The sequence below is a fragment of the Corythoichthys intestinalis genome, chromosome 3, assembly GCF_030265065.1.
Source record: "Corythoichthys intestinalis isolate RoL2023-P3 chromosome 3, ASM3026506v1, whole genome shotgun sequence".
NCBI lineage: Eukaryota > Metazoa > Chordata > Actinopteri > Syngnathiformes > Syngnathidae > Corythoichthys > Corythoichthys intestinalis.
The window spans coordinates 46030122-46045161 of NC_080397.1; the positions used below are offsets into that span (position 1 = coordinate 46030122).

General features: G+C 39.8%; 1 protein-coding gene across 2 annotated transcripts in view; it reads right to left on the reverse strand.

The window, feature by feature from the left end:
- The window catches only part of tcf7l1b (transcription factor 7 like 1b), a 71613-nt gene that overhangs the window by 26994 nt on the left and 29579 nt on the right, over nt 1-15040 (reverse strand). For both annotated transcript variants that reach the window (XM_057832603.1, XM_057832604.1), the window contains exon 4: nt 855-938. In XM_057832603.1, the coding sequence (XP_057688586.1) occupies nt 855-938 (84 nt within the window). The remainder of the gene's footprint in view (nt 1-854; nt 939-15040) is intronic.

Genomic DNA, 15040 nt, shown 5'->3' on the forward strand with positions numbered 1-15040 from the left:
AGTCACAACGGCTTCTTTGGTCAAGAGTGACTCTTTTTTTCATGCGTTGCTTGGCATTATCTCTCTATCAATACATTTAAACAGGTGAGGATGTTGATGAATGCCAAAAATTTCATGCAAAGTTAAGCCACTAAAAACGGGAATGTTTTCGGTCACAGCCCGAACATAAACCAAGTGGGTCTGATGATACCACGCATTATCTAACAGCAGTGAGACACTATGAGGTCTACATGTTTGCACCTGTGTGGGAAAGTTCAAGATGGGCACAGAGTCAAACTTGAGAGTTTTATGGAAGAAACTGAGTTATTGCCATAAAGACAGACAAAGAAGTCAGCAGTCTGCCCCTGGGTGTTGCAGCTGTTTAGAACTGGATGTGGAGGGATGTCAAATAGAAGATTTAAATCCAGACCTTAATTTTATTATTGGGAGTAACCATATTATGGTGATAGTTTGATTAAATAATTTATTTTCCTAACTGTAAATGGATTCCACCTATAAACTAACGTGATTGGTTTGATAATTTAATTAAGATTGTTAGGATATATAGACTGGAGGAAACGTCTCATTACTGTGGAGGATGCAGCATTTTTTAGAAAATGTGTAGGCAGACTGTTTTGTTTGTGTTTGTTTTTTAATGAACCCCATTTATTCATGTTGCACTTGAATCAAACTGATCTCCCTTTCTCTCAAGGGCAAACATCAAAACAAACATCCCACCAATGTGAAAAATCTAAAATTATATACTCTTTAAATCAGGCAACACCGACTCAAAGTTTGATTCTCAGTTCAATTAAATATTTCAATTAAAGTGTTTACTTTACAGTTTCTTTCTTATAGTGTTTATGTTCACTCACTAAATGGCCCGGTGTTGGAGAACGGGAATCTTTGAGTCCTGTGGAGCCAGGGACATCCAAAAGAGGCCATTTCATCTGCAGGTACTGCGGAGAAAATAAATAATAACATATTAAAGAAACAACACTAAGGTTATTGCAAGACAATCATGCATAGACATAAGATTTGTTGCATCAAAAAATTGTGGCCTATTTGATTTAAAGGCCACACCTTTTGCTAAAGTAAAAGTGAATGTGGTCAACAACAGACTAGTGGATGGCTGTGAAATTGCTATTTGTTAAGGAAAAACAAGTGGCCACCTGTGGATGCCCATCGTAGAGCGGGTGGAAAGAGACAGCTGGAAGGAAGCCCCAACAAGAGTGCAACGAAAGGTTGGGCTTCAGAGTTGAAGCTCTGTCTCAATTGATTTGGCCTTTCGTCCCACCTTCTGTTACACAATTTTCATACATTTTTCACAGTTATCACAAACTTTTGTAATTATGCGCCTTCAGACGCGCACAAGAAGCCACAGAAAACAGAAGTGTGTTTGTTTTTTTTCCTCTGATTTATAGTAAAATGCAAAAAGATTCATATTTTTTGCCCTCCCGCAATCGAGATAGCGTGAAGCCAGATTTTCTAAAGCATGTCTCAACCATCTGGTTTATGAATCACTTTTAGGGCGCTTTCACATTAGACCAAGAGGACCAGGTTCTGGTTGGAGAGCTACCTTGCAACAACACTTGCAAATAACTTGTTGAAAAGGTTCAGCATTCACAGAGCACCAAGCGAACTTTCCGAGTGGCATCACTTGAACCAAAGGCGCAGTCATCGATTGGACAAAGAGGAAATACTTACATAGCGTGCAGCATCACAGCGTGGTGTTGTGACGCTACACATAATGTAGCATAAAGTCATAAAGTCACTCCCTCACGACTCTATGCAGTGTGAACTGGAGTACAGTGATCCCTCGCTACTTCGCGCCCTCAGTCCAGCGCGGATTTTTTTTTTCTAACTTAAAAAATAAATAAATAAATCCAGTGTTTTATAGAGATGTCCCGATCCAATCATGTAGTCCCTCACTCTTGCTCCTGCTGCTTTTTCTTGGTCTGGCAGTGCACTGGAGTTGGTTATTAAAGTGAACGATGATTGACTGATGTTAAGGTTAGGGTTGATCTTGCCAGATACGCTTGGAAGCCGAAACTTCAAAGCGCTGCATGCGTCAATCATCGTTTAACTTGTTAAACAGTTGCTGTGGCAACTCGTGTGCAAGTGAGGAGCTTGAGCGGATTTGAGTGGACTCATTCAATGAAGGGTTTTTTTTTTTTTTTTTTACTTTATTCTTGTTTTAAAATTATTTGGTGGGACAGTGACATGTTTAGAACTTACCATAATTATTACATTTGAAGTGCTGAAAAACTATTTATTAACATATATATATGTGTGTGTGTATCTATGCTAAATCTAAATACATTGAACACACAAAAAAGAAAAAAAATGGGGGGGGGGGCGCTACTTCGCAGTTTTTCACTTATCGCGGCGGGTTCTGGTCCCCATTAATCGCGAAAAACGAGGGATCACTTTATATATAAAATGCATATGGGAAAATTAAACCACGAAAGGGAACTGCGTGGTACTCCAAGTTACACAGGCTTGCGATCGCGCTCACTTTCGAGACTTTTTGGACTGTCAAATTATCGCCACTTCCAGGACAGCGATACACACGAAACAGCCGCCCCGAGAGGCTCCTCCTGTCTCGGTCACTGTCACTCTCACACAGTCTGTTCAGGAACAGCATGCAAAACACTGCCACCACATTAGAACCTGATTCTGTGTATCAAATGCAACTGCTTAGTGCAGGACAACAACATTTGGCCATGATTAATTGTCCGTCATCCTGCCATTGTTGATTTTGAATAGCGTGCGCGCTGTACTTCCACTTCCAAGGATGCCCTGCGTGTAACGTCACAGCCTGAAACATCACAGCTCCACGCTGTGACGCTACACATAAAGCAGCAAAAGCGCACCCTGTTCCGGTTGCATTCACAAGCGAAGCCTGGTGCGCTTGAAGCGGACCGAGACCGACGAGCTTTGAGCGGACCAGAGTTCGTTTGTTTGGTTCGAACTAGAGTTCGTATGCGCTTTCACATTTTTACAAAACGAAGCGGACTATCTGACCAAAGGAACTCTAGTGCTGGTGTGAGCGCCGTAAGTGTCGCACACAACAGCTCGTCATGAATATGGATTTTTGTGATCGCAAATTCATTTAAAACAAAACTTTGCAACTTTTCAGTTTGGTCAATTTTAGCGACACCGGTGGACAAAGGCTGTAGTGTTTTGCCTTTAGTAAAACTACGTTTCCCATGAAGACCAGCGCACACCTGAACAGAGTTGTAAAAACATCAATGACTCAAAAATCAATCTCCGGGTCACCTGCAGATGAATTAAACAACATTTCTCTTTCCAGCGCCTCTATGAAGGACGAATAGTAATATGGTAATGAATCCAGTTGTGGCTAAACAATAGCATGTGACGGTTAGCAGTGTGTGTCTTAGTGTTTGGCTAACGCCCCCATCCCACCTGAACTCGCCAGCGCTGACGAGTTCGGTTAGAGGGGTGGGGGGCGTCACACCAGCGAGTGAAAGCCTGGTCAATGTTTATTCTGTTTATCCTGGTAGCCTCTCTTTTTTCCCTCCTCAGACAAAACTTTTTGTATCTTGTTGCTCTGCCATCTTTGCAGCATTTGCGTGAAAGCGTTCGCGTCGACTTCTGTCTTTATAATGAATGGATCAAGGGGGAAGGGACGTATGCTGTAAAGCAATCAGCACATTTATAGTTTTTTTTATTGTGGCAGGGTTCCTGCCACTCTCCTCAAAGTTAATTAGTGCCGGTGAAAGCGATACAGACACCCTTCAGATATAAAAGAGGTGTCATTGAACTAGTTTTCAGTCGACATATTATCACAAATGTTATGAAAATATTTTATAAAGATTACCTAGTTACCCAGTATTGCTTTAAATATATGTATTCATTTATTTATTTATTTTCATTTGTCTCTTTTGGGCACATGCTTCACATGCTCTGAATTACAGCTTGTTACACAATTGTCATATACCGTATTGGCCCGAATATAAGACGGCTAGATTATAAGACGACCCCCTCTTTATCAAGACTCAAGTTTGAAAAAAAGAATTTTTGAACACCAAATTAATTTTTATACAGAAAATATTTACAGTACATCTGAAACAAATGACTATAACAATATATTTGAGAGAAAAAGCATGTTATTTTGCCTCATTCAAATCTTAATATCTGAACATTTAAAAACTATGTTCAGTTTTTAGAATGAACAGTTTTTAAACTAAAGTGCCATCACATTCGTAAATGAATGGCTTCTGTTTTTTTAAATGTAAATAAACCAATCTATTGTGATAAAACAACAAAATTGCAATAACTGCATTAACCATAAGGAGTCGCTTTGGCCTGGGGAGTCAAGTTCAGCATTCGCCTCAGTGATATCTGGCGGCATCTAGCGTCGTGAATGGGTATAATGTCTAGACCCCGAATATAAGACGACCCCCACTTTTTCAGTCCCATCTCAATGCAAAAAAAACACCGTCTTATATTCGGGCCAATGCGGTACTTACAGTACATAATACCATAAAGAAATTGGATCCCTGCTCATCATCAATTTGAGCTCCACTGATACAAAAACATCTGAAGGATGGATTATATCTTACATTTTGATTGGCAATAGTACTATTGGAAAAAATATCTTCAAACTTTTGTCCCGTTTACAAAAATGGGTCGAGGATAAATGATGACAAACAAGCTTGCTGGAAAAACTCATGCTTTCAATTTAGATTTTTAAAACACCATTCATCACTCTGGTTTGTAAGAAGGAAGGAAGCTTGGATGGATGTGGGTTAAAAATGGAAAAGACATTATAGCGGGGGGGGGGGGGGGGGGGGGGACAAGAGGGGAAAAAAAACATTTTCAGGAATGAGTTTGTCGAACAGGAGAAGGGTATTGTTTCCTGACAGCTGGGGTCCAACTGAGTACCGGACCAGGGGGAAGGGGACCCTTTTTCTCTTCGAAAAAAGAAGGGAATTTCTTGACATCAGCCCTCTTCATTTTCACTATTTTCGCACAAGGCTGAATTGTGGCTTCCAACTAATGGGCCCAAGTCCATACAACTGTCAGGAGGCAGTTGCTTTTATGGACTACTAGCTCACTATTGAAACTTTCTGCTGCTGTGTGCATGGTGCCTAATGAATGCTGCACTGTGAGGATAAAATTCAAAACAATGCAGTTTTCTACATCTAATCTATGTCAATCATGAGGCCTTCCACAAGCGAAACAAGTGCTATTGTGAGCGTTTGGTTCAGCCCAGTCCTGCCCACCATGACTCTCCTACCCAATCCAACCATTTTTGACAGCTTCAGCCAAGAATGAGGAACGTGCCCTGAGGCCCCCTTTTTCAGAGCACCTACCTTTCTTTTAATTGCCAGTGCGCCCAATGGAGCAACTGTTCACATATTTCCTAGGCGCTCACTGTCACATTAGCTGTCAGGCCTACGATCCAAACTACAGCCACTCGCAAACAAATGAGAGGGGGCGTAAGGGCATACAGGGATGTGAGTTATGTCTGGAAACAAATGGCCAGGTGTTGTGAGCTGTATTCCTTCCCAAAATCTTTACTCATCAAATTTGTTAGAAAAGAATAACTGACAAGTGCTGCAATGATTAATTGATGAACTCACGTAGTCGATTAGAAAAAAAGCTTCGGATCAAATTTTGTTGCTTCAAGTATTCGTTTAATTAGTGGCATTTTTAATGGTTTATTTTGAAAGTGTTTGCATTTAATGTTATTGATTTGGGTGCATACACTGCCCTCTAGTGGCAACAGTGGATATGACATAACTCATTTACCATGGCTGAATCCAGCTGCTCCCTGTTAAGATCAACATTAGGTAAGTTTTTGTTTGAGCCAATATACTTTTTATATGTATATTTAGCCGTTTTTTAATATGAATATGTGTTTGAACGATTTGTTAAGAGCATTGTGAAACAACGCTAGCATTTTATAGTATTTAAGCTAGCAGACTTTTGCTATGCAAGTAAGTCTATTATTCTTTTGTTGTACTTAGTTCCTCATTTATTTATAATTTGTATGCCTTTTGAAGCTAAGCTCAGGTATTTTAATTCCTTTTTAAATGAAAGTGCAATCTTGAATAGTTTGAAGAAACACTCAGGGAATTTTATTTTGTATTCGCATTTAACTCATTTGCTCCCAGAAAATAGAATACGTACTATTTTTAAATGCTTCATTGTCGCAAAAACGTATTCATACGTCTTTTGCTGGGTTTTTTACAAGAAGAATCTATAGCTTGCGATCTACCAGAGAAACAAAAAACAAGGCTCCAAACCCATTTTAAAGCAATAAAACTGGCCACTGGAGGGCAGTAGCGCATTTTGTAAAGACCCGCAACCCGATTCAACAGCAATGAAAGGCCGGGCAGCACGGTCGGAGCGCTGGCGGCAGTATGCCAGGCGGCGGACGACCAAACAAAACAACCGAGAGGATGCCTGGAATGCCAGGCGCTGGACGACAGAGCAAAACGACAGACCACCGTGCAGCGGGCTCGCCAAGCAGACCCCGCAGAGATTAAAAAAGAATCCATCTTTGTGAGACAAACAACGAGGAGGGAAAAGTTTACACGGCAGACAGGGCGACAACGGCGTCATCTCGGCAACAACAGGCGTCATCTCTCAGTAGTCATGTGTAAACAAATTGTAACTTTGCTATCAAAAGCTCTATTTGTCTTGTTCATTATGATATTTTGTAAAAAGAAAACATTATTCAGATGTTTGGGATGTAACTAATGCAAAAAATAGCTGTGTTAAAGTCAGTTTGAAATGTATGCGTTTACAAAAAGCTCATTTTCCCCGTTTTTTTCATCAGAAATTGGAAAATTGCTCAAACTAAGCTATTTTCTAATGCTGATTTCTAAAGAATGGAAAAAGATATGAACTTTTTTTCTGCTGAAAGAAGAGAGTCTAATCTTTCTTTTGGTGGGTTCCATGTTTATATAGCAATAGAACAGAATTTTCTGTGGGCCTTGCAAAATCAGTCAAAATCCAGAAAAACGGCCGGGAGCGAAGGGCCTTGCTCTGGTGAAAATGGCTGGGAGTGAATGAGTTAATGCTTTTTTGAAAGTACAATTTTAGCACGCCTTTGTTTTACATCTCCTAAAATATATTCTGCAATGCATTAAATGTTCCTAATCCGATTACTCGAATATACGAACTAACTAGTTGATGGATTAATCAACTACTAAAATAATTGTTTGCTGCAGCCCTATAAATGTGCCTTGTATATCTGTGTGTATAGTTGAAAAAAAATCACACACTAACTGGCTTTATTTTACTTTGGTTTAACTGGAACAGACTTATTGCTGGGTTCCTCGGCCACAGATTTGTCTTGTTCAGCTTGACAGTTGGAAGCACTGTTAAATAGACAAAGACTAGTGATTTTTAGTTGATCCAGTTTTACAATTCTTTAATTGTCTTCCAACCTTACTTGACTTCTCCAACACTCAGAATAAACATCAATCAATGTGCTACTTTTACAGGACCCAGATGCAACAAAAGTGGCAATGATGCCACAAAGTTTTTCCAAACTGGAACTACAACCTTTTTGAAGAGTGAATATGACATATGCTCTGGGGCATGTGTCCTGCCAGAGTAGGGTTCTAATTGTTGCACTGCTCTCACAGAGTGGTGGAAAACACAGCCAAGAGTCTTTGTCATCTCTGAAGTGCGTGGTGCCGTACTGCAGGCCAACATCACAGTGTGGAAAAGAGACAGATGTCTGGACATTTGCTGTCAAAACTAAGTTGCACATTCTGCCAATAGAGAAAATAGGGAACTACATATGCAACTAACTTAAAATTTCATGAGTACAGCAATAGTCACGACTAGGCATGTGCCGGTATGATATTTAATATCACAGTTTCACGGTATCACAGTATTGCAATTACAGCTCTAAAATGTGTTACCTTGACATATCTGGGTTTAAAGAAAAAACTAAAATAAAATGTTTTTTCCACTGAACAGGATTTTTATTTTTCAAAACATGAGCAAATTTGAACATAAGTATAATGTTAAGTTAATGTTTCTTCTGTCTCTCTATCCTTCTTTTCTTCTGCTCCCCCATAACCCCTTCCTGTTCACTGCTTTCTCTTAATAAATGAGATATGTTTTTTAAAAAAAGTATACAATGTTAAGTCAAAAATTTTTTTACCGAAATATTCTAAATTAAATTAAAATAAATGCAGTCCTTTAGGTGATCCTAAACCTACAGGTCAACATTATTACCATCGGAACAAAAATGATTTAATTATTTTCCATAAAAACATGGGTGTATGAGTAGTATCATGTTAACATTATACACACACTCTTTTTCTCAACACAGACAGTTGCCGGAGAGAAAAAAAAACACTGCATGTTTTACCACCGCTAGACACACTAAACATGCTGGAGGTACCGTAACTCTCGTAGTTGGTGGGAACCGTTCAAGACAGTGTTTACTAACGTTTCATTTTGTATAAATGCAAAATCATATTGGACGTATTGCCTCCTCGGCAGCCACCCTCCTCAAACATGTTTGACATGTCAATTCCCCCTCCTCTTCTAAGCCGCAGCCGTCTGTAACTTTTCTGTAGCTGAAGTGTTCCCATACCAGAAAGTTCTGGAGTTTCACCTCCTCCAGCCATCGTGTAGCACAGCTACACTGACAGTGAGCGACAACCGGTGGGGGAGGGTCAAGCCTTGCAGCTGCAAGCAACGGATTTTTACATGCATTTTTCGGACATAAAAAATACCTAATACCTTAGGGACGGTATGACAGAAAATTTTTACGGTCTTGAAACCATAACGTTTTCATACCACGGTATACTTTAAAACCGGTAATTGGCTCGTGTCTAGTCACGACGTAATGATTCAATCTTTAAAATTCAATACAAAACTAGTCGGATCAGGATAATTTTTGCTTCGTGTCGCTCAAATCCAATAAGACAAAGTCAAAGTGCAAATAAAAGAGTGAATGTGCGCTCAGACGAGGCCTCACGCTTGTGAAATGGCTTCGCCTAACTTGTAGTGAATAGCATAGCAGCAGGAATGCCTCCACGGATTGCTCCAGCAGATAATGTCAATCACCTACTGTGTGGCGAACCCCTCCCCATTGTTTTCTTTTAGCCCCCAACAGCAAACAAATGGGCCACACAGCTTGCTCTTTTGACTGAGGTGTTAATTACCATCCCCTGCCCATATGAACAGCAGCTCCAGACAATAAGCCTGTCAGGTCCCGACACAACAGTCCCTCCCTGGTTTGCTCTCCGCTGATATCACCTGCTTATGCGGTGCTATTGACACTTCAACCTGATCTATGCATGAAACACAATTAAAGCTTTCAAGACAAAGAAACTGTGATAAGTACTCCCTGCCTTGACTCCAAGTTTGCATTAAACTCATTGTTTGCCAACATTAGAGGCAATTACACTGACAATTCTTAAGCAAACCTCGGCAGTCATTGTGCTAATTAGCGTGTAATTGATGGGGAAACGACAAGCAGCTCAGCTGGTCAGACCCGCAAAGCCTATTGGGCCAAAGCAAAATTTTTGAATGGCCACCAGACCTTCTTATCCCATCACTAAAAAGTAAGTAGATTAGTGAAGGAGGAAGCCATTTATTAAGATTATCTACAAACAGGGTACAAAAAAGGGACAAACAAACATATTTTAGATGGCAGAATACAACGAAAGTTTTTTTTTCCAACGGCACATCTTGTTCTGTATTCTATTCAGAGCATTTTCGCTACCCTCCAAACTACACTTTAAACTAGGAGTGGTAACCTCTTGGTACCTCAAGATACGATGCGATTTGCGATACAGAGGTCATGATAACGATGATCTGATGATATGGGGATACAACGATTATCAATACATTGGTCAGGAAATCATTCTAGGATATTCTACAAACAACTAATAAACAGAAAAACAAGCTTCTGCTGTCAATTGTAATAAGTTCATCACTTGTGGATGTCCAATCCATTTGAACTGGGAGGGTGGCAGCGAATGAACATTCGTTCATTCGCTGCCATCCCTCCCACTTCAAACGGATTGAACATCTATGGCTGGTAGTGGCAGCCAATGCCAGGCAATGAGGTAATTTTGGGCCATTTAAGGTCATTTTCCTGTTGATTTTCAGCTCCTTCCTGGTAGGGCTGCAGCTATCGAATATTTTAGTAATCGAGTAATCGACTGAAAATTCTATCGATTAATCGAGTAATCGGATGGAATTTTTTTTTTTTTTTAGGTAAAGAGCAATTATAAATATACATGAGAAAAAAGACATTTAATCCAATATTAAACCATTTTCAGTCAATCAATGTCTTTATTTTCGATGTATATTGTTGAAAACAGCCAACAATTGCATCTCAGATATGACTAGAAAAAAATTCACTGCTTTCACTCAAAAAACTTATAGATCTTATAAAAAAAAATAATTTTATTTAAAAAAAAACAAAAAAATTTTACCTAAAAATGTAATTACGCTTGATAACACACATCACTTGAAAGCTACGTGTTTTTCCCACGTGTTTCAATTGAATTTCCATTTGTGTCAAGCTATTTTTAAGTTCTAGTTAAGTTTTAAGTAAATCTAAACTGTAAGTACTGATAGGATTTTGAGTTCTTGCAGTGTTCAAAATAAATGTATGATACCTGCTGTATTGGAGCACGTTAGGGACCAGTGCTACTTGGTGTTTTATTCAGCAATGACTACTGAGCTGAAACTGACAGTTAGCTTTATTATGTTTTAATTTTACACCCTCATCACTCTACAGCGCTGTGTTTTTACAGATTAAATAAAGCCTGTATGTAAGACACGTTAGCCACGCATCGTCAGTGGTCATAATCAATAGAAACCTAGCCCTCCCGAAGGGCTAACGTTACGTTAGCGAGTGACAGTAACGTTATATTTGTTAGCGCTGAGAAGTCTACTGCTTAAAAATGGCGGCTGTTTACTAACGCTGCCCAGACGCGGCCGAGTCTGTCATTTCGCATCTAGTTCTAAATGCATGCTATATCTATGAGACGCCTCGGACATTACTTGCTACCACACTAGCATCATGCCGGCGTAGTTTTTAGCAACGTCGGCGTAGTTTGTGGCGGCTGTCGGCTGCAGTTAAGTTTTTTTATTTTTTTTTATTGCTTCTTCCTCTACGCACGTGACGTCAGCGCGTTGTCCCGCATTAAAAGTAGTCAGGGCAAAAAATGATGCTTAGAGCTGGCAAAATTAAAAGATTCCTCGAGGTGAATAAAATTACCCGGATCAGTTTTTAAACTCGAGTTGCTTGAGTATTCGTTTCAGCTCTACTTCCTGTTGATTTTGGGGTATTTTATGGGTCTCTTCCTGTTTATTTTGAGTTCCAGAACAGGAAGTGACCTGGGAATCACCCAAAAGAATAGGCAGTGACTAAAATTCAACAGAAAAGGACCTGTAAATGCCCGAAAATGAACAGCAAGTGACCTGTAAATGCCCTGAAAATCGGACAGAATGACCGTGAATGCTCTGGTTTGGAATGAACGAATGTTCCCAGTCTAAATGGATTGGGCGTCGAGCACCGGCAATGCAGCCCTAGAGTTAACTGAGACACTATTATGGTGGAAGATTTTGGGAGCAACTTGTTGGTTCATTTTTTGAAGACACTGACACCTTTTTAAAACGATATCTCGATTCTTGCCAGGAGCATATCGATAACCTTTTGGGATACAAAGTAGTACTGCAACGAATAATCGATTAACTCGAGTATTCGATTAGAAAAAAAATATTCAAATTAAATGTTGCTGCTCCGAGTATTCGTTTACTTAAAGTGACGTTGTAATGGTTTATTTTGAAAGTGTTTGCATTTAGTTTTATTAATTTGGGTGGATACGCTGCCTTTTAGTCTGCCTCAATTCACATGGCTGAATCCAGGTGCTCCCTGTTAAGACCAACATAAGCTAAATTTTGTTTGAGCTAATGTTTTTTTTTAATGCATTTGTAATTTAGGTTATAGGTATATTTAGCCTAATTTTGTGGGAATATGTGTCTGAACCATTTGTTAAGAGCATTGTAAAAAAGTTTGCATATTATAATATTTAAACTAGGGGACTTTTGTGATGTTAGCCAATTGTTCTTTTGTTGTACATAGAGCCTCATTTATTTATTTTATTTTATACCGTTTGAAGCTCAGCTCAGGTAATTTAATTTTACATGTACTTTGTCCGATTACTCGATTATTCGAACTAATGGTTTATCGATTAATTGACAAATAAAATAATTAGCTGCAGCCCTAATACAAAGTCTCACGATAAATCACCATTTCGATATTTTGTCACACCCCTACTTTAAACCACAGACAAATCATATGAACTACTTTCGCAACTTTTTTCTCATGAAAAGAGTCTTGTTAGGAGTCTTGTCGCAAAGCCAGTGTTTCTAGGTTGGAGATCGCATCCTGTTAATGGCAACCACATTTGAAGTGTCCATTAGCCTACTGAGGAATGAAGTTAAGTGACTATGTCAGGGACACTCCCTCGGTTTGCCGGGGTTCTATTGTGACCTGTTTGGTCATCCTGCACTCTTATTCACAGCCAGTAAAAAAATGGGTCAAAGGTCAGACATCCAGAGTGCTGTGGTTTCTATGGTAACATGGCCTATTAAGGCCAGGCTCATTGGCCTCTTAACATGCTCTTGTACACAAAAGAACTATTAGTGCAAAGAGGGAGAGAGGCGAGTGAAGAGTGAAGCCAAAGTAAGGGAGGTCCTAGCAACACACTTTCAATATGTTTCCAAGATTTCTAAAATGGTTACGATGGAGCCGCCTGTACCTCTGTCACATGAGTATATTTTTTTGATGATTCCAAAATAGTTGGAGAAAATGGTTTTCGTAACAGGAAAAGACAGTGTTCTAATCCACATTTTACCATTTACAACACGCTAACTCATGTGTATTCTGTACGTCGTCAAACTGGCCTGCAAACTGGGTTTATTTGAAAAGTCCTGGGAGCGGATTTACTGCAGTTTCAGTAATAAACCAGCATGAACAAAATACAAGGCCAAGATAAACCCACCCCCAAATGAGCTTCTTTAACATTCTAACCCAGTGAGTTTGAGTTTTTGCAAGTCAAGCAACTTTAGCAGGATTTTTTTTTCTTCCTTTTGCATGACACGATCCTGAGTTATTGCTTCCTGTATCCACAGCTTTAGAGCCTTAACGCTCACATGTGCTTATATACCGCATTGCTACTCTAACTAGCTGATTTTCAAGTCATTTTAACTACGTATAATGGCAGTAAAGTTCTTAACCTATGTTTAAAGTGAAGAATAAGTGAGGTATTGTGTGCTAGGAGGTTCATGTAGAGCTCACTGTTCAATTAAACACTGCAGAACATAATTATGCTTCTGGTGAGGGGCAATGCCATCTCATAAAGACAGAGAGGAGGGTGTAAAGCTGTTCAAGTCAATTACAAGAAGTTAGTTATGTGGTTTCTTATACCTTCGAGATCTGTTTTCAATTGTCACTGGCACCTCTGCTCAGTGTCAACATGCTCCCATTCCATGGCGGGATCCACCTCCAGTTTGATGGGTGCTGTCACATTTTGCATCCTGTTGCATTGTTCGTCCAGTTGCACAGGAACACAACTTTTTATTGTTCAGGGAGTAGGCTTATTTCATTGAAATTCACAGCCGTAAACGTCTGTATAATTAACTCCAGAACACAAGGTGGTTAGCAGCACTCAGCTGGAGGTTTATAGCAAAGCTGGACTTAGAATACGATATGAGTGTGCACCTCCAAGTCGAGTCTTGTTGCACAAAAGTGAAAACTTTTCATTTATGCTCCAACCCAGACTGATCTAATGCAGAATTTCCTGCCAACACATTAGAGGTAATGATAAGGCTCCCTCACATTTCACAAGCCCCCACCGCCATCTTGCTTTTCTCAGATGGGGGACAGTAAGGGATTTTTCTTGGCTACTCTTTTATATAAACTTCCTTAAAAATAATTGCTGACAACAGGCTCAGTAGTGAAGAAGTTTGAAGTAATAAGGTGGGCAGAAGTGTGTGTAAGGAAAGCTAAAGATTTCTTTCTTTTTTTAAAGTGACTAAATTAAACACATTTGTTTCTGCTCGCACATACCACAAGTCTTATGAAAACAGAGGGCTGATTGTGTTCACTCTGCTGGTCCACCCCCATGCCCCCTTCCCCTCCACTCTGCACCACCACCTAACACCACCCAGCTTCCCCAAGCCACCCCCACCCTCTGTCCCGAGCAGGAGTCTACCCCCTCCCCCCTCTACACAGCTGCCTGCAGATACCTCCTGTGTTTGCTCTGCGAACACGAGCACAAATCTCTGGGTCCACAGACTTCTGGGCCCTGCCTCATCTCACATTTTACTACCTGACATCCCTAACACCACACTGTTAAACCCACTCTGACTCTCCTGTCTGACTGCCCACCACCTGTACGCCAGCTCTGTCCCACTCAAACAGACACACACACATTGGCGTGCCACAAGTATGCTCTGACACTTAGGCTGTGGGGATTGTGTGTTTTGTATTACTTTGACACGTATGATCGAAAAGTATGTTGAAGAAAATTGTCAAAGATGCTGCAAGCAAAACTATAATCCAGTTGTAATTTATTTATTTAAAACCTGAATTAGTTTTATATACAAAGTTAAGGCGCTATATGAACAAGAAATGTTTCTCATAGCAGATTCATCCTACCACAATATGACGCAGAACCCAACTTACTACTGTGACATTCCCCAGGGTTAGCTATGCGTATTGTCAGCAGAATGCAGCATGAGCTGGATAGCAGCCAAGGATTTTAAGATCTCAAAACATTTGTTAAAAGTCCTCGCTTGCAATTTGGAGGCTTGATTTTCACAATGCTGTTCACACGGTATTCAGGATAGAATTATGACACAGTGATACATAATTTAGTTATACGTTTAACTGGGCATTTTGTTATACAAGTGTTTCCAGTTGAAATGTTATTCAGTTTTCATCGGAATGTAATTAAACCCAAAATCTCATCGTCATCTATGCATACTAGGTTATATGTTGAGAGTCTGTTAAGAACATTCACCTCATATACAG